Source organism: Chelonia mydas, chromosome 9 (assembly GCF_015237465.2).
Source record: "Chelonia mydas isolate rCheMyd1 chromosome 9, rCheMyd1.pri.v2, whole genome shotgun sequence".
In the NCBI taxonomy this organism is placed as follows: domain Eukaryota; kingdom Metazoa; phylum Chordata; order Testudines; family Cheloniidae; genus Chelonia; species Chelonia mydas.
In genome coordinates, this window is record NC_057855.1 from 21,569,505 (window position 1) to 21,589,822 (window position 20,318).

Sequence of the window (20,318 nt, forward strand, 5' to 3'; positions counted from 1 at the left end):
AGTGGGACAGTGGCACATAGCTATGGTGGGTTGGATAGGAGGTAGAAGAATGAAGGTAGTATTGGGGAAAACAAACTCCTTCCTCTCCCTCACTAGATCCTAGCATTTTACAAGATTTTTCTGCCTTTCTTTTATTTTAACCTCAACCTAAACTAATGGGGACACAACCCGGAAGGCACACTATGGAATCCCTACCATTGGAGGTTTTTAAGAACAGGTTAGACAAACACCTGTCAGTAATAGTCTAGGTATATTTGGGGTCCTGGCTTGGCCTGGGGGGATGGGCTAGATGACTTCTCAAGGTCCCTTCCAGTGCTATTTTTCTGTGATTCCAAATAATGTACAGCCAACTATTATTGTATTTTAGGGTGATTTTGGTACTCAGAAAGAAGCTGCTTGGGCTATAAGCAACTTAACAATCAGTGGAAGAAAAGATCAAGTAAGTTAAATCTTTCTCCAAAATTAGTTTACTTCTTACCTTTTTTCCTCTTTGAGTGTATTTGACATGTTACAAGTGGGAGATTCAGTAATTTAAATTACCTGCCAAAATAAAGAGTCTCCTCAGACTCCTCCTTTCATTGATTTACGGTGATTAAGGGAAACAGATGTAAGAGCATGCTCTGGTTTCCATTTTTGGCCTGACCTAAGAATAGGAATATCAGTGGTGACTAATTTTGAGGGATTAAAATTAGTTGCATTGTACTGCAGTACACCTTAATGTTTATCTGAATAATTGCACTCAGTCTCCATTAATATTCTTGAGTTGTAGGTACCTTTACTCTTGCTGGGAACAAAGAGTACAAAAAATAAGCGTGAAAACCATTCAGGGATGGCTTTTTTTTCTAATGGTCCAACTTCTGTCACTGTCATTGAAATTACTGTGCCAATAGAGCATACCAGGTAAATTAGGTGGGAAGCAGTTTCCAAATTGCAATAATATCTGGACACAAAATATAGATTAAGTTTATGTCCTGCTTCAAAAAGATAAGGCTCAAACTTTTTTTTGATGTTTGAATTGGAGTCTATCAAAATGCAACAGTCAATCCCTTTCATTGTGTAATCTAAATTTAATAGCATTTTACTTTATGCAGCATAAAAATTCATATTTATTTTTTTATGATTTTTTAAAAATGTTCTATACTGAACTTCTAAAAGCACTGGTTTCTAGAACATTTCCTTCAGGTGCTTGTCTCTGTGTGAGTACGCATGCTCCCAGAGCTGGAGAATTTTGAAAGCAGTGTCCGTTGGTCCCCACATGTGCCCTGGTTCACCTCATGCTTCTGACCAAGGAGATAAGGGATTGGGGGGGAGGGGGGGGGCAGACCAAGTGCCTCTCCAGTTCCTTCCCACTGCCACATATTTGGGTCAGAACCTTCGGTGTCTGAAGTTCCAGCTTTCTCCTTTCTGTGAATATATTTAGATACCTGTAAATAGTTTTTATAGTTCTAGAGTTATAAAGTTTTTGTCTGATAATTTTAACGTTAGTCTCCCTGACTTGGGGAGCGCATCCCCTGTACCCATTAGGGTACTGGACTATGCCCAGGACTCTGGGCTTCAAAATTTGTCTCCCTGCCTGTGATCCTTCTCGGTCAGCGACAACCACTAGTGCTGCTTGTACTGCCTCTTGGCAAGCCCACTGTCTGCCGTATGTTCCCCGGCCATACCGAGAAAGGTTGGGAACCTGGCCGTAAGCCAATAGAAGAGGCCACAAGGCCACAATTGGACCCAGGCCAGGGACCCTCTACCCCGAACAGTGATGTGACTCAGCAAGGAGTATGCTTCCTGCCACGAGGTCTGACTCATGAGCAAGGGAGTCTACCCCCAACAAATCCAGTAAGACCCTGCCAAAGGAAGAGCAGGGAGCATTCTCATAATCATGAGACTGTCTTTCTCTAAATCCACTTTAAAGAAGTTGGATTCAGACTTGACTAAACTGTGCAAGTCTGTAAGCTCAGCCCAAGAGAACTTCAGACATCCTAAGTCTGAGACATGACAAGAAAGCCCATGAGTCTAGGGCTCCATCGGCTCTGGACTGTGATCCGGCAATGCCTCTGGTACCCCCAGACACAAACCCCGGGATCTGCCAGAACTGATGAAAACCGAACACAGAGAGCACTGGTTACCTGTGGTACCATCTTTGTCTTCAACAGGTCCAATTGTGGCCTTGTGGTCTTTGCTGCAGCTTTGTGCAGACAGGACCCCGCTCGCTCCAGGAATTGCTGAGACTTACACTCCTCCTAAGGACATCTTTGCTCTTGCAGACCTGGAGTCTCCTGATCCATCAGTTTCCTCCCTCTTGAGAGAGGTTATAACTCCCCTAGGGAGCTGGCCTTTAGGAGGAGTCTGTCTCCCATTCCATCTTCAGGCTATGATTTCTGTCCAACAACTCTGTTGGTATAACTTTTTGAATGGGAATCAACTTTCTTCTCATTGGGAGATTCCGAACTGCCCAATGAATCTTTATTCCTTCCTCCAAGATACAATGTTCCAGTCAGAAAACCTGGAATACCTTGGGACCACCCTCCATCTCATTGCCTGTCTCAGAACCATCGGTACCCCATGCCATGGGGACCTCTGCAGCCCCTATTTGACCCATCATGTTGGCCGTACTGGGGGCTGTGGGACCAGTACCATCCCACAGCGTCAGTCCGGTGTGCTAGGGAGTTACCCCTTCCCACCCCTCTAAGAGGCCAACTGAAGCTGCCTCCATATCCTACTGAGGAATATTCACTGGATCCAGTGGTTCCACTGAAACTGAGGAGATTGGAATCACTGCCTCATCTGGAGACAAAGATGGCAATGTTTCCATTCCCACCCACCCCCTCCCCCCCAAGGACTATCAGCAGTTCCAGGAATTCCTTTGCAGAAGTGGAAGGGAGCTACAGATTCCTCATGAGTAGGTTCAAGATCCTCAACACAAGCTCCTGGACATCCTTCAAACCCCTGGCTCCAGTTAAATAGTATTTCTGTTAGCCAGCTAGAGCAGTCTGGCACATTCCAGCTACCTGTGCCCCTACCCCAGGAGGGCAGAGAAACTGTAGTATGTTCCAGCCAAAGGGGCAAAATTTCTGTTTTGTCACACTGCTCCTAACTTTTTAGTCATCCAGGCCACCATGGAGAGATGTAGGCATCAACACCCCCAATCTATCCTGACTGACAAGGAGGGCAAGCGTCTTGACTTATTGGGAAAGAAGGTCTCTTCTTCTAGTCTCCGGTTCAGGATATCCATCTACCCAGCACTAATGGCTAAGAATGACTTCTGATCTATTCAGATTCATGGAATTTACTGATAGTCTCCCACATCAGGACAGCACTTGTTTCCAGGCTCTCATAGAAGACAAAATAGTTTCCAGGCCCACTCTCCAATCAGCAATAGATGCAGCTGATACAGCTTCCAGGGCAACTACTATTGCCATCATAATGCATAGAGTTGTGGCTCCATACTTTGGGGACTAGCACACAGTTGAGTCACATCTGTTTAATCAGAAGACAGATGAGTCCTTATGGATTTTAAAGGGCTCCGGGGCCACCCTCAGCTCCCTGAAAATATATATACCTGCCCCAAAGAGAAAATTCTACTGACAGACTAGCTTAGACAGATGGCTTAGTAGTACTTCCACCAGAGAAGATAGAGGTTCAAAAGACTCATTTCTCTGCAGCTTCTGCAACAGATTCCTCATCCCAGTCCTAGCCCTCAGCTTAAATTGTTATTTTTGATGGGAGCTTGAAAGCGGCAACCACTAAGTCCAAAAACTGACTTCCATACACCATTTGGGGGTCATCTAGCACACTTTTTCAACACCTGGAGTGCAATAACAGATAAATGGGTGCTGAACATCATTCATTCCAGTTATACAACAGTTCGTCCCTGCCCCCTCAAAAAACCCCTTCCCCATCCTCTTGGGGGTGGGGGGGGGGCACTCTAATGAGAATATTCTCAAACAAGAAGTAGAATTTCTCATACAGCAAGGAGCAATAGAGTGGGTTCCTCTTCGGTACCAAGGGAGTGGTTTTTACTTGACATGGTTCATAGAACATAGAAAGGCAGCTTTGGAGACCCATTCTTGACCTTCATAATTTCACCCACTTTATTTACAAACTCAAGTTTTGAATGATGATGTTGGCATCTATGATTTCCATTCCTGGAAAAGGACATGTCGTTTACAGCTCTTGACATGAAAGACTCTTACTTTCATGTGGACATCCACTCCACTCCCAGACGCATTTTCGGATTCATGGTGGATTCAAACCACATTCAATACAGAGTATTCCCTTTCAGCATTGCTACCACCTCCAGTATCTTTACCAAGGTGTTCTCTGTTGTAGCAGCCTATATCAGATGCCATGGTTTTACTGTTTTCCCTTACCTCAGTGACTGTCCCCTGTCACCATGTCACACCAAGAGGCCTATGCATCAACTTTGACAATGACTCCTCTCCTTTTTGGGGGTCAGTGCAAACACCGAGAAATCCATTCTCACTCCTACAGAGACTTCATCAGGGCGTCCTTAAATTCAATCATGGCAAGAGCTTACCTGCTGAAGGACAGGCTTCAGGCTATGAAAACAACCCCAAAGTACCAGTCCAGAGCTCTCTTTCCTAGGCTATATGGGCTCATACTTTTATGTCACACCATTTGCAGTCCTCCATCTTTGTTACTTACAAGCATGACTTCAACTTGTATTCTCACCAAACTGACATGAGCACCGTAGTGACGGTTGCCAAAGTAATATTGTCCCTGTTAAGGGGAAGAATCGCCATCAGGTGTTCATCAGCGCTCCCTTCCTCGCCTCCACACTGGACAGGATGATCATTACCAGTTTATCTATGTTGGGTTGGGGAGCCCATATGAACAACCATACAGCAAAAGGCACCTGGACATCTGAAGAGTCCAGGAGGCACATAGATATTCTAGAACTGCGAACAGTTCAAAGGGCTTGTGAAGCTTTTGGTCAGACCCCTGAACTATGTCTACCCTCCACTACCATTCCAGCCTGGAGTTTTGTGCAGTATTTGGCAAGACATGGCATGGGTTATTCTCATTGCCTCCAACTAGCCCAGACAGCTTTGGTTCCCTAACCTCCTACACATGTCGTCACTGGTACCAATAGTTATTCCTACTTTTCCTGATCTCCTTACCCAAAGGAATGGCAAAATCAATCATACCAACTCATGTCTGCTTCATCTCAGAGCCTGTTTTTTGGATGGGCATCATTCTTAGAGCAATCATGTTCTGAAGCTATAAAGAATATCTTTTCTAATAGTAGGAAGGATTCCACTAGAAAATGTTACTTAGAAAAATGCTTCTACTTAGCTATTTGAGTACATCAGACCCTACTCCTCAGAAGCTGCATGTTTTCCTCTCAGTCTGGGCTGTGCTCTTTCCTGAAACACAACAGATTTGTCCATCAGCTCCTTATGGATCCAATTGGCAGCAATCAGTGCATATCATCCACCTTCACAGGGCTACTGAGTCTTCATGCCCCAATGACTAGTAGATTATGTAAAGGGCAAATCTAATCTTCCACCTCCTCTTGGGGTAAGAGCTCATTCTACAAGAGTACAAGCGATGTCTATGGCATTGCTTCAAGAGGTATTTCTACTTGACATCTGCAAGGCAGCTACATGGAGTTCCATCCACACATTTGTGAGACTGTCTTGATACAAGCAGTCTTTCATTCAGCTCTGCTGTCTACACCCTTGCATCCTCCTACTATTTGAGTATTGCTTGTCAATCATCCACTGTAGAATACACATAGGACCAGCACTGGAAGGAGAGAAAGTTGTTTACCTTATAGTAGCTGGAGGTTCTTTGAGATGTATGGTCCCTATCTGTATTCAACTACCTACCCTACTTCCCCTCTGCTTCAGATCTTCTCTGATTCATGGTAGAGAAGGAACTGGAGAGGCAGCGAGTCCATGCTGCCCTTTTATCTCCTCTGTCAGAAGCACGAGGTGAGCCCATGCACACATGCGGACCAACAGACACTGCTTTCAAAATTCTCCGACTTGGGGCACATGGAGCATATTAGCACCCACAGTGGAATACAGATAGGGACCACACATCTCAAAGAACCTCCAGTTCTGTAGTACCTTACAGTAGGGCTGTCGATTTAATTGCAGTTAACTCACACGATTAACTTAAAAAAATTAATCGCAGCTTTAATTGCACTGTTAAACAATATTTATATTTAATAGAAGAGACAAGAAGGAAAGACTACATGAAATAAGAAAAAAGTTTATTCAAAGTATATACTGAACAGTATAAGAAAGTTGCCTACCTTATAGTACTGTAGGTACTATACTATAAGGTAGGGCTGTCAAGCGATTAAAAAAATTAATTGCGATTAATCGCACAATTAAACAATAATAAAATACTATTTATTTAAATGTTTTTGGATATTTTCTACATTTTCAAATATATTGATTTCAATCACAACATAGAATAGAAAGTGTACAGTGCTCACTTTATATTATGATTTTTATTACAAATATTTGCACTGTAAAAATGATAAAAGCAATAGTATTTTTCAGTTCACCTCATACAAGTTCTGTAGTGCATTTTCTTTATCATGAAAATGCAGCTTACAAATATATATTTTTTGTTACATAACTGCACTCAAAAACAAAACAATGTAAAGCTTTAGAGCCTATAAGTCCACTCAGTCCTACTTCTTGTTCAGTCAATCACTAAGACAAACAAGTGTGTTTACATTTATGGAAGATAATGCTGCCTGCTTCTTATTTACAGTGTCACCTGAAAGTGAGAACAGGCATTCACATGGCAATTTTGTAGCTGGTGTTGCAAGGTATTTACATGCCAGATATGCAAAACATTTGTATGCCCCTTCATACTTCGGCCACCATTCCAGAGGACATGCTTCTATGCTGATGACACTTGTTCAAAAAGTAATGCATTAATTAAATTTGTGATTGAACTTCTTGGGGGAGAATTGTATGTCTCCTGCTCTGTTTTACCCACATTCTGCCATATATTTCATGTCATAGCAATCTCAATGATGACCCAGCACATATTTTTCGTTTTAAGAACACTTTCACAGCAGATTTGACAAAACGCAAAGGAGGTACCAATGTGAGATTTCTAAAGATAGCTGCAGCTAAGGTTTAAGAATCTGAAGTGCCTTCCAAAATCTGAGCGGGACAAGACTATGGAGCATGCTTTCAGAAGTCTTAAAAGAGCAATTCTCCAATGCAGAAATTACAGAAAAAAGAAAATCAACCATCTGCTGGTGCAGGAGTGGGCAAACTTTTTGGCCCGAGGGCCGTATCAGGGTGGGGAAATTGCATGCAGGGCCATGAATGTAGGGCTGGGACAGGGAGTGCGGGGTGTGGGAGGGGGTGCGGTGTGCAGGAAGGGGGCTCAGGGCAAGGGGTTGGGGAACAGGAGGGGTGCAGATCGTACGAGGGGGCTCAGGGAAGGGGGTTGGGGTGCAGGAAGGGATGCACAGTGCGGGAGGGGGCTCAGGGCAGTGGTGCAGGGAGGGGTGTGGAGTGCGGGAGGGGGCTCAGGGCAGGGGGTTGCGGCGCAGGAGGGATGTGGGTTCCAGACCAGCGCCACTTACCTGGGGTGGCTACAGGGTGGTAGTGGCACACACTGGGGCCAAGGCAGGCTCCCTCCCACCCCCGCGCCGCTCTGGGAAGTGGCCGGCACCATATCCCTGCAGCCCCAGGGGAGCAGAGAGCTCTGTGCTGCCCTTGCCTGTGGGTACCTCCCCTGAAGTTTCTATTGGCCCCGTTCCTGGCCAATGGGAGCTTCGGGGGAGGTACCCACAGTCAAGGACAGCACGCGGAGTCTTCTGCCTCTCCTCCCCAGGGGCCGCAGGGACGTGGTGCCAGCCACTTCCCAAGCAGCGTGGGGCCTGCAGCGTGGCAATCCTGCAGGCCAGATCCAAAGCCCTCAGGGGCCAGATCCGGCCCACGGCCCATAGTTTGCCCACCCCTGTGCTGGTGGCATCTGACTCAGATGATGAAAATGAACATGCATCTCTCCATATTGCTTTGGATTGTTATCGAGCAGAATCTGTCATCAGCATGGACACTTTCTCTGGGATGGTGGTTGAAGCATGAAGGGACATCTGAATCTTTAGCGCATCTGGCAAGTAAATATCTTGCAACGCCGGCTACAGCAGTGCCACATGAGTGCCTGTTCAGACTTTCAGGTGACATAAACAAGAAGCAGGCAGCATTATCTCCCACAAATATGAACACACTTTTTTGTCTGAGCAAGAAGTAGGATTGAGTGGACTTGTAGGCTCTACAGTGTTACATTTTTATTTTTGCATGCAGTTATTTTTGTACATAATGCTACATTTATAAGTTCAACTTTCGTGATCGAAGTTGCACTACAGTACTTGCAATGGGGGAATTGAAAAATACTATTTCCTTTATCATTTTTACAGTGCAAATATTTGTAATAAAAATAAAGTGAGCACGGTACACTTTGTATTCTGTGTTGTAATTGAAATCAATATATTTGAAAATGCAGAAAACATCCAAAAATATTTAAATAAACAGTATTTTATTATTGTTTAAACAGCGAGATTAATCATGATTAATTTTTTTAATCGCTTGACAGCCCAAACTTATAGTATAGTACCTATAGTACTATAAGGTAAGCAACTTCCTTATACTGTTCAGTGCATACTTTGAATAAACTTTTTTCTTATTTCATGTAGTCTTTCCTTCTTGTCTCTTCTGTCTATCAAAAATATTTTTTTGTGGTGCCACTAGCTTCCCTTCCTTTTCTTGCATCTTTTTACCTCTCACACACTATTTACTGTTACATTTTAACTTTATGTATGTTTTCTTTCCTAGGTGGCATATCTAATTCAACAAAATGTAATTCCTCCCTTTTGCAACTTGTTAACAGTAAAAGATGCTCAAGTTGTACAAGTAGTGCTGGATGGACTAAGTAATATATTAAAAATGGCTGAAGATGAAGCGGAGACCATAGCCAATCTTATAGAAGAGTGTGGAGGTATGATTTTTGAATAACTAGTTGGTGTTACCGTTATTATAACTAATGGTTTGAACATTAACCACAAATATACTCATGGACTTTGCCGTTTACTGCATCTTTGTCTTATTTTTTGTTTAACTGTTTGTATCAAATCTCAGTATAAGGTTCACTTAGTGATTTGAGATATTTTAACAAACTTTTCTATTCGAAGAAACGTTAAATTGAATATATGTAGTATATATGACCTAACTAGAAAAATATATTTCACAAATTAGTACATGGAGGGTACCTTTACCTCATAGGCTGCAAACTGAATCAGACTTGGTCAAATTATGCCCAGGTAAATTTTAAAACAAAATATTAAGTGGTAATTTTGTTAATGGCTTTCAGGCATGTTTTTATTTTTTTAAATTGTTAAACACTTAAACAGCTACCATCCAGTTGGAGCTCTCTTTGAGGAAAATAAACCATTTTAGTATTAAATGTTTAATTTAGTTACCACTACAAGTTCTATGGAAAACTCCTACATTGCAGGTAACTTCACTGAGATAAGAGAGTGGTGCTCCTTGAAATAAGAAATGCAAAGTCCATGGATGTATAGTATGAATAGATGAAGTTCAGGAGGGAACATTCTAAAGTGAGAGGTATTTGAGTAACTATATATTATGTTTAAAATAAACTCTTAGAACTTCTTGATATATTTAGCTGTGCCTCTATCTGCTGGATGGATGGATAGATACATATTAGATATATTCTACACAGCGGTAGTACAGTCTAATTGTCTAGGTAATCACCATAGCATCTGAGCACCTCAAACTTGATTCAGTTTTTATTTTCCCCAAATCTCTGGGAAACTTTTACAGTTAGAGAACTGAGGCACAGAGTGACTTGCCAGAAGTCACACAGGAAGTCTGTGACAGAGTTGGTAATTAAACCAGATTCTCAGTTTCAATCGAGTGATTTAATTATGACTCTTTTGTAAGGCAGCATAAAACTCTCTGCTACTTTTATCTTCATGTACTACTTGTTTGATAAGTATGATTAGTAGGACACATCTCAGGCTTTTTCTTTATATCTGACATAATTCTGCCATTAAGGACTTGTCTACACATGTTAAAGTGGATTAAACTAAACCGGAACAAATGTATTCCAGAGTAAGTATACACACATGCAGCTAATCAGGAACAGTCCCATGGGGAGAAAAGCCTATATATATATATATATATATATATATATATATATTTTGAATACTATGGAGATATGGTAGCCACAAGAGGGAGAAACTGCCTTTTGCCACTCAGTAGATAAAATGGCAAAAAAATTTTGCTAAGGCAGAGTTAAGCTGCCCAGTGGGAGTTCATGTCCTTGCAGAACATTTAGTTCAGCAAACTTCAGGAAACCAGTAAATGTGGAGTTATGATACATGCTCATGTAACCTTGACTCTGGTCCCCTGGAGCTGGGAATAGCCAGTGGGATTTATCTGCATACTCTCTGCAGCTGCATTCAGTTTGTGAGTTGTAGTTGTGTTGACTGACTGGTTTAACTGTGGAGGCAATAGGTGGGACAGGTTGGAAAGTGTGTGTTTGAGCTGATGAGTTAGATTAGTTTGAGAGGCCTCACAGAGCTGTGATTGTCATATGAGGAGATCAAAGTTTGCACTCACCTTGTGTATGAGTAACGGAAAGGGCAGAATGTGAACCCTGAGGAGCTAGCTATATCATTTTATTTCAAAATTGTGATAGGTTGTCTTAGGGTACATCTACCCTGGAATAAAAGACCCAAGGCATGGCTGCAGCTGGCCCAGGTCAGCTGACTCAGGCTTGAGCTGCAAGGCTAAAAATTGCAGTGTAGATGTTTGGGCTCAGGGACCCTCCCCACTTGTGGAGTCCAAGGGCTCAGGCTCCAGGCTAAGCCCAAACAACTACACAGAAATTTTACATCCCTGCACCAGCGACTCAGGCCAGCCACGGGTGTTCACTTACTTTGTAGATGTACCATTTAGTAGCAAGGCGCTGGGGGGTGGGGAGAATCTTGACACAGGGATTATCAGCAGTCAGGTGGGTTATGAGAGCAGTCTGTGGGTTTACTGATGGGTAAGGACAAGTATAGATTTAGATGTATCCTGTGACTAAGTATAAAGTGGTTGTTAAATTTCACAAGTGTGGTACTCTGTCAGGAGTATAGGCTAAGTATTTTACTATAGGGCAGGGTAGTTCCTTTCCTATAGAGTGAAAAGGCAGGGTGCAAATGTGTTATGGGTGTTTTGGGGCATCACTTTAAGAGGGATAGTTAAAGTACGCTCCCACATAACCTTAACTCTTTTTTTTTCGGGCTTTGTGAAGTTTGGGCTCTTTGAGTAATTGCACATCATATCCATTGTAGGTGTGTTCTTTTTCCCCTCAGTAGCATCCATTGGGGTGGCTTGAGTGCCCTCTGCCGCATGCTGTTGTGTGCTGGTATAAAAGAGCAGAGCTTTCACCATCCCCGTCCAGTTCCATCTTATCAGCAGTGATGGCTGGTGCAAATGCAGACTTGGTTAATTCAAGTACTTCTCTCGTTCTTCTTTGTATATAGTTAGGTATAGTAAGTTTTTTTTTTTAGTCAATTGTTGATGATTGAACAGCTAGGTTTCCATTTTTGGTCTCTTTTGACCCTTTATCCTGTTTCACTGCTGGTACTGGAATGATACCTTGCTCACCGAGGTTTAAGTCCTGCAAGACTTCTGCAAATCCTGTTCCAGTCAGCTACCTGCATCTATCCTGCCTGAAAGCTTAGGAGAATCCCACATCAGTGACACATATTTCATCTGTAAAAGTTTCAAACCCCACTCAAAAAGAGATAGGGAGGCATGGCTTAAGTTCTTGCTTATGGAAGCAGCATTTCAACCCCCATCAGAGAGGGTCACAGGAGTAAAGTGCCCCAAGTACTTCATCTTCAGTACGGAGCATCCCAACAGATGTCTGCAGTTCCTCAGTCCCATTCCCCTGTTCCAAAAAAAAAAATTCAGACCTTTCTCAGGTTCCACCTCTTGCTCTTCTGCGTTGCTACTGAAGCACGACCGAGGCAGACGCTCCACAAAGCGTTTGAGAGAGAGGCCATCCCTGGAAAGCTCGTCACCTCCCAAGAGGGTCTCACTGCCTCTGGACTCTGTGCCATGTTTGTTAAGGCCATTCCTTGAAGGACACTTGCAGACCCAACAGCCAGTGCCAGTCCCAATCACCCTGGCAGCATATGCAGTTGCAGAAGACTTGCTTAGCCTCTTAGTACTGGTATTGCCAACAGCAGAAGGCTCGCAGCCAGTGCCAGTGCCTGCAGCTTATACCTCACCACATCTAGATCCTGCGATAACATTACTCAAACCTCTGTTGAAGCCTGTCTTGTTGAGAGGAGAGCCTCCTATGATTTTGGCAGTACTGCTATCACCAGGCTCAGACTGTCTCTCATCAGTCCCATCTGCATCGACCACTACTTTGCCTCAGGCATTTGACTCTTTGGACACAGAAGTGAAGTCGTCTCTATCTTGTCCAGGACACTACATCTCCTATCAGAGTTGTTGGGACCATGGGCTATTCATCAACGGGTCCAGGCTTATATCAATGGCCATTCTGGCACTGTGGAGCCTTCCCCTCCAGCCAGGTCCTCCCCTCAACATTCTTCGACACAGTCATGAAGGGTGCACCAGAGACACCAGAACAGAGAGCACCATCCCCTGGTACCAAGACTGGTTCCAGGCAGCCTCCCCACCACAACTTATGGACCAGCCACCATCTCGGATGAGAGAGGCTCATCCCATCTAGTCACCTCTTCCAAATAGGCATTTTGATGGGATATTTGAGGACAGTGTACTAGCTAACTTAAGTTCTCTCTGGTTTCAGAGTAACAGCCGTGTTAGTCTGTATTCGTAAAAAGAAAAGGAGTACTTGTGGCACCTTAGAGACTAACCAGTTTATTTGAGCATGAGCTTTCGTGAGCTACAGCTCACTTCATCGGATGCATAACATATCCTTAGAGACTAACCAGTTTATTTGAGCATGAGCTTTCGTGAGCTACAGCTCACTTCATCGGATGCATAGATATGCTATGCATCCGATGAAGTGAGCTGTAGCTCACGAAAGCTCATGCTCAAATAAACTGGTTAGTCTCTAAGGTGCCACAAGTACTCCTTTTCTTTTTAGTTCTCTCTGTTCCCCATCTTTTATTTACCAATCCCTTACCTCACTTCCTAAGTGCATGGGCCCACATAATGTCAGATTGGTGGGTCTTAAGCGTCTTAGAATGGGGGGTGTACCATCCAGTTTATTTCTACCCTTCCCCTGTCCCTCTTCAGGAATCACTCTCTCACGAGATTGCCCTTCAGCAGGAGGTCCAGTGTCTTCTTCAGTCAGGGTCCACAGAGGAAGTTCCATTGTCCCTCGGGACAAGACTTCTATTCCCTCCACTTCCTGATCCCCAAAGCAAAAAGGGGTTTCGGGCCTATTTTAGGTCCAAGAGAGCAGCTTACCTTTCGGGGAAAGAGAACATGGTAGCAGATCAGCTGAGCAGATCCTTCTCCAATCAACTTAACCAGTCATTACATCCAGAGATAACTAAGTCCATCTTCCATCTGGGGGGAACTCCCCAAGTGGATCTGTTTGCAACAAGAACCAACAGAAAATGCTCTCAGCTCTGTTCCTGGAGAGGGCTCAGCCAAGGCTCACTGACAGATCCCTTTCTCCTATCCTGCAAGCATTTCCTTCCATACACCTTCCCTTCAGTTCCTTTACTGCCCAGAATAGTATTCAAAATAAAACAAGACCGTGCTCACCTCATTCTTATAGCACCGCATGGCCTTGTCAACATTGATACTTGACAACTCCTCTAACCCTCCCGTTAGATCTAGACTTAATCCCAGGGGACCATGGACATCTGCTCCTTCCCAAGCTCTCCACCTAGCAGTGTGGATGCTTCATGGCTGGAGCCTTTTGAAAAAGTCCAAAATGTGCTTCTGAATACCAGAAATCTCTTGACTAGAAATACTTAGCCAGGTAAGTGAAAGCTCTTCTCCATATGGTATTGTAGGAAAGATATATCTCCAAAGCAAGCACTCCCCACACCCCTCAGTGGCATAAGTTTTTTCCAACGTAAGTGGTAATGTAGACATGGCCTACTTTTTTTGTCATTTAATTTCTGGGGGTGGGGTTACAGAAAGAAAACTTGTTAGTAGAAGTCCTTGTGTCCTACATGCTAACTACAAGTGCCAAGTGGACTACTGATCCTTGGCTAGTCTGAGTTTCCCCATACGTTTCCCTCCCCTACTACCATAGTCTCTCTAGGTTTAACACAGAGCTCTACACATCCATCTGCAACATAGAACGCACAGAGGTGTGAAGTGGCCCATTCATCTCAATGTGATGGTCTCATCTGAATGAGAACACCTGAAGGCAGGGTGGATTTGATTTAAATCAAATTGCTTTGAATCATTTAAATCACTAGTCGGGAAGACTCGATTTAATTATGGATTTCTACATAAAAGTGCATTCTTGTTGGTTGTTATAACCTTAATACATATTCTTCACAACTCAGAGATAGATGTAGATTTCAGTTTTAGAAGGTACACACTATACATTTTTAAAGTGATTTATTTTGAAAACTTTTCAGATTAGTTTTACAGCTATATCAGAAGATGAATGCTTTGGTTATTTCATTTACCAAACGTAATTGAAGAAGATATTTATGAAGTCTTTAGGAGGTGAAATATCTCCAATTCAACATGTTAATCATTAATATGTGGAGGATTTTCTTGCCATGTTGTATTTGGATGAGAACATCACCAGACAGAAATTTTTAAATTATTTTATTTAACTAAAACAACATTATGTATTCTGGATTTTTTTCTTCGACAGCAAACATATAATAATTTAACAAAACAAAGGATGTGAATTTTTGAATTTAGTCAAACGTTCAAGTTTTTTAAAATCGGGGGTGTTTTTTTGTTTGTTTTTAACTAACATAGTTAAATGAAATATTAAAAAAAAAAAATTAAATCAACTGTGTCAGCCAGGTCAACATGAGAAACTTAAGATATTGGCTTCTGCAGCTAACTTAGTCGTCTTCACCTACATTTTCCTGTTTTTTCATAATCTGGAAAAGAAAAACAACCTTTCCTGCTTTTTCAGGTCCCAAACGATTTCTCAATTTGGAATGAATTAGTCCAAAGGAAGAAAATATATTCTTTCTACACTGGCAGAAGAAGCTACTGCTGTTAAAAGTGAGATTATCACTTCAATAGTCTCTGAATCCAAGTGCTTAAGTGACTTCCACCAGTTCACTGGTGTGTCTTTCTTTAAAACATCATCAGCAAACATATATTTCTTGAATGGTTCACCCTTAGCTCTGAAGTTTATTGTAGTTGGCGTTATGGAGGGATGATTGCTGGATGAGCCAACTCCTCTTCTTCAACAATTAAGGTTTGACCCTGGTACCGAGTATTGAGAATATTTGCAAGAAAATGAGCTGGAGATAGTGCGGGTCCTGTTCATTTTTTTAATGCTTGTAATGTAACTCTCTCATTGCGTATTTCTCTTTTTAAGCTCTTACTCAGTTCCTTCCAAATTTCAGCAGCGTCAGCAATAAAACAGCTATTTCCCTGCATTTTGTTCAAGGCTACAGAAATAGGCTTCAGGGTACTCAGAATGTGTTCAACATTTCTCTTAAGCCCAATGTTGAGAACTTTGGCTGTGACAATGCCATCTATTTTTTCACTGTTTTGTTTCACAAACTGTCATCAGATTAGGCCAGTTCTTGATATAGTGCTCAAAACAGTCCACTACTGAGTTCCGTCGCACATCTTGTGGGAGAGTTAGCTTGGTTCCTCCCACTTTTTTCAGAGCAGCTGCTGCAAAGCGGTTGTTATGGAAGTATTTTGCAATTTCAACAACATTAGCCTTTATTTCTGGAACACTGAAGTCTTTGGCTAGGAGGTGCATCAAATGAACACTGCAACTGTGTGTTATTAGCTTTGGACTCTCTCTTCTAAATTTCTTCCTATCTTGGAGACGTTTACAGCATTGTCTGTGACCAAACTGCGTACTACACATTTGAATTTTTTTTCAGTTTGTTATAGCTTTTACTGCTGCTACTTGTAAGTGTTCTGCTCGGTGTGCATTTTCTGATTTATCAATTTTTTCTGTAAGGAAGACACTCCTTTCTGTTGTCACACAAGCACATACAACAGGATCATTGTGGACATTGCTCCACCCATCAAGACTCAGGTTAACAATTTCACCCTTTAGACCTTTTGCACGCTGCTCAATTTCTCTTTCATACACTTTATCCAGCAATTTGCCTGCGACATCTGCTCTGTTGTGTGGACTGTATCCTGGTCTTAATGACTGAACCATGTTAATGAAGTGTGGGTTCTCAATCATAGGGAAAGGAGAGTTTGGTTCATAAACAAACTGGGCAATGTTTCATCAATTACCTCTTTTTGTAATGTGCTGGTTCTCATCACAGTCTTATCTATGGTTGTTTCTGGATGATGGAGATATTTTTTCTTTTTGCTACAGGTGATATACTGTGGCTATGTGACATACGTGACTGAAACACTATCATTGGCAGATAACTCTGAAACTATAGAAAATGATGGTGATGTTGAAGGTGGATAGTCTTCAGAACCCTATATGTTGAGGATGGATTCTCCTAAACAAAATAAGTCCATGCAGTTATTTAATTATTATTACCATACTGCTCATTTAATATTACTCATTGCATCCACTGACACTCAGCACTACTTTAAAGGTGAAAGTGTAAAAGGAAGATCTGCCCATTTCAGCTATTTATTTTTATCACAACTGCATCTAAAATGGTAGTGCCATAGAGTAATTACTATATTTTTTCCTCAAGCATGAGAATTCAAGAGTAGGTCAGAAGGAAGACAGGCAGTCCTTAAGAAAGAAGTATGAAATAAGAAAGTTTACCAACCTGAAGATCCTGAATGTTCAGACATGTTCCTTTCATCATCTTCAACGAAGCTTCCTCCTGAGAAGGAACACTTCTTATAAAGTTTCACTCAGGCAACCAGGCCTTGCATTTCTTTGTTGCCGTGTTTGCATTTTGCACACATGCCTGTCTTACCCACAGGTAGAGGAACTTCTTTAAAATATTCCCAAAGTGGATCTCTTTTACGGCCTGCTGCCGTTATAGGTTTTCCCTTCTAGTGAGAGAATGGTATGGTAGATCTCAAATCAATGAAGGCTACACTCAGAAAGACCTTAAGACTTCTGGAATACGCTGCTCAAACAGTTCCACTTTTGTTTCTACTGCCTGTCCCTCCCTTCTCACATTTATCTCCAGACAACTTCTCCTTGTCCAGATCTATTCCACCCCCAACAATCTTCCATTCATTGAACTTTCTGAAACTTTTCACTTTTAGAGAGAGATAAGGGATTGACTCTGTGTACACAAATTTGCAGAGGGACAATAGAGTTGAGGTGTGTTATTTCTCACTTCTATTTTATTTATTTATTTATTTTAAAAAATGTTTGCTGTTATATTTGGAGACACAAGTCCACTGTTTGAGAACTGCAAAACTAATCATCTCTGATCGTATCTTCTAGACTGAGTCCCACTGGGTATATAGAAAGATTAACCTAAATAATCTATACAGAAGCCCCTGGAACACCATAAGATTGGGTCCCTAATCCATGAACTATTTGAACTCATTTACAAAACTTTTCTTAAACATTACATGAATATATTGTCTCCTACTATAGAATTAGAATTTATAATCCTTATTCCATTATGAGATCTGAGCTATAATGTATCTTAATTAAAACTATCTTTAGATAGGTTTTTTTCCCTCAAAAAGCATTTTGTCAAAAAAATTCATTTTTTTTTTTAAATCATTGATTTCTTTATCCACCCTGCTGAAGGAGATGAATATAGCCTGAAAAATGAGAAGTGTGAACGGCTCCATACATGTCAGTGGGTGTTCTCATCTCCCCTTCACTGTCCAGCAGAGTTTTTGATATGGGTCAAGCATGCCCATTCTCGTTTCCTCACACGAGTGTCAGTAGTGTGTTCTTGGTACATGCTTCAAACATACCTGTTCTAAATTCCCCGTACAGAGGGCAGAGCTTCCCCAGATACTGGCTCTGGTGGGGTGGCGGTAGGGAGTGGAGCTTGACCCTCAAATAAGGCAAGCTCTGTTCCAGAACCCGGCTCGCAGAAGGTGTGCAGTTAGACCTCCATAATTTGGCAGGTCCCCTCCCCCCCCCCCCCCCGATCCCAGCTCACATGGTGGAAGGGAGAGGGGCTCAGATCCCACCCCCCGAAAGACAAGCTCCCTCCAGAAGCTGGGGCACATGGGGGGGGTCAGACCCCCATAGATGGGCAGGAATCCCCCAGATCCTGGTGCATATAAAGGGAGGCAGGGAGCAGAGCTCAGATACCTCCAGAGAGGCCTGGGCGTTCATCCCCGCTCACCAGGTGGGTCAGGGAAACTGTCTCAGACCCCCTAGATGGGCAAGAGGCCCCAGATCCTGGCACACATGGTGGGATAATGATCTGGGGGATCTGAGCCCCTCTCCCTATGCACGTGTACACTGAAGGGGTGAATGTGGGGTCCTGTCCCTATTCTCCCCCAGCTCCCTGCCACTTATCCTCATGGGTCCTTCACCTGATCCCCCAACTCCTCTAATGTCCCCTATCACCATTTATCTCTGGCCCCTTGATGCAGTCCCAAAACCCTGACTCTTCCACTCCCCATTGCACCATCCCCTAAAATGCCCTGCTCCTGCAGGCAACTGTTCACATGTCTAATTTTTTAATAAAAATACTTTGATTACATTCCTTCAAAATAAACAAAAATATGCCAGCCAACCTTTTTCCAATTTCTGCTCAAGGTGGGGTTTGAATTGAGGTTGGCTGAGTTGGTCAGATTTGAATAACTATTACTACTTATCCCCTTAAGCCATCTAGCTGGTCTAAAATCTTGAGGTCTAGCAGTCCTGTTAACTTATCTGGCTGCACATGCTCGATATAATTAAGGCTACGTTTTAGTCACAGGCAATTTTAGTAAAAGTCACAGGCAGTAAACAAAAATTAATGGCCCGTGACCTGTCCATGACTTTTACTGTATACCCCTGACTAAAACTTGGCGGGGGGAGGGGGGCCCTTAGGAGGTACCGCAGGTGCACAGGGGGGCGCCGTGGATGCTCGGGGGAGGGTTGGCGGGGCTGGGGCTGGGAACCGCTGCCAATGGGAGCTACAAGGGTAGTGCCTGCCGGCAGAGGCAGCACATGGAGCTAGGAGCTGTGGGAAGGAAGTTCCTGTAGCCCTTCCGGGGAGCCCGTCCTGGGTAAGCAGTGCTCTGCACTCCAGCCCTGAGTACCCCCACGTCCAAACTCTTGCTGCTGGGGGTGCGAGACTGCCCCAGCTGCAGCTGGTGTGCTTGGCCCAAGGGCTGCCTGAACTGCTCAGGCGGCCTCTGGGCCTGGCACACCAGCCGCTGCAGAGGTCACAGAAAGTCATGGAATCTGTGACAAACAAGGATCCTTAACTGTAGGATTAGGCACGTGAATAGGTCCTGAAGAAGAGCTCTGTGGAGCTCAGAAGCTTTTCTCATGAACGGCAGTTGGTCCAATAAAAGGTATTACCTCACCCACCATGACTCTCTCATACTTAACTTTGGAATTTGATTTTGTTATGGATTTACTGACTTTCATCATGAATATTTCAAAGCACTAAAGAGTATGATTGAACTATCTGCTAAAAGCATTAAAAGAAACCTTAATTTTATCTTGATACCAGAGCACACACAACCCTTTTGACTGTTTCCTGTGACTTCTATGTAGTTATACCTTAAAGCCAATTGTCCTTTCAGGATTCCCTATAAAGCAGGGTGCATACTACAGAGCTGATCTTATCTTCCATGTAGATTAATTTCATGAAATGTAATTGGAAAATATTATGTCCAGTTCATCCCAGTGACTCTCATTTTAAAAGATTTCCTTATTCGCACTGGTATTTGAGGTGCCTTTGTAGCTAAGATGAACAAAGTGAAGTTTGAGTACGATCTGTTGAACCCAAATCATTTTGCAGACTTTTCCCATGATATTTTTAAATAATAAAAAAAGTACTTGATAATTCACGGTATCACAGTATAGCACATAAGAACCATTAACTTAGAACTTGTATTATCATGATGTGTATGGAGCAGGTTGTGCTTAGCTGTCAAATATAATACAGCAGAACCTCGTTTATCCAATCTAATTGGGACCAGGACCAGATCTGATCATCAAAAATCTGGAGAATGGGAAAGTGTGTTGCTGCAGCAGCATCTAGTGGCCACAAGAGAGAT

The 20,318-nt window shown here is 42.8% G+C and overlaps 2 protein-coding genes across 4 annotated transcripts in view; both read left to right on the forward strand.

Moving 5' to 3' along the window:
* The window catches only part of KPNA4 (karyopherin subunit alpha 4), a 59,673-nt gene that overhangs the window by 36,153 nt on the left and 3,202 nt on the right, over window positions 1-20,318 (forward strand). For 2 of the 3 annotated variants that reach the window (XM_037908341.2, XM_037908343.2), the window contains 2 exons: window positions 368-439; window positions 8,835-8,997. In XM_037908341.2, coding sequence (XP_037764269.1) covers window positions 368-439; window positions 8,835-8,997 — 235 coding nt within the window. The remainder of the gene's footprint in view (window positions 1-367; window positions 440-8,834; window positions 8,998-20,318) is intronic. The other variant, XM_037908342.2, reaches the window with a different exon arrangement.
* LOC122461639 lies at window positions 9,016-14,577 on the forward strand. The gene is made up of 2 exons (XM_043522280.1): window positions 9,016-12,838; window positions 13,156-14,577. The coding sequence occupies exon 1, from the start codon at window positions 11,848-11,850 to the stop codon at window positions 12,775-12,777; it is 930 nt and encodes a 309-aa protein (XP_043378215.1). The 5' UTR covers window positions 9,016-11,847; the 3' UTR covers window positions 12,778-12,838; window positions 13,156-14,577.

Bases quoted from the DNA above. Each gene is read 5' to 3' on its own strand.
- LOC122461639 (XM_043522280.1), top strand. From the start codon at position 11,848: ATGGAAGCAGCATTTCAACCCCCATCAGAGAGGGTCACAGGAGTAAAG.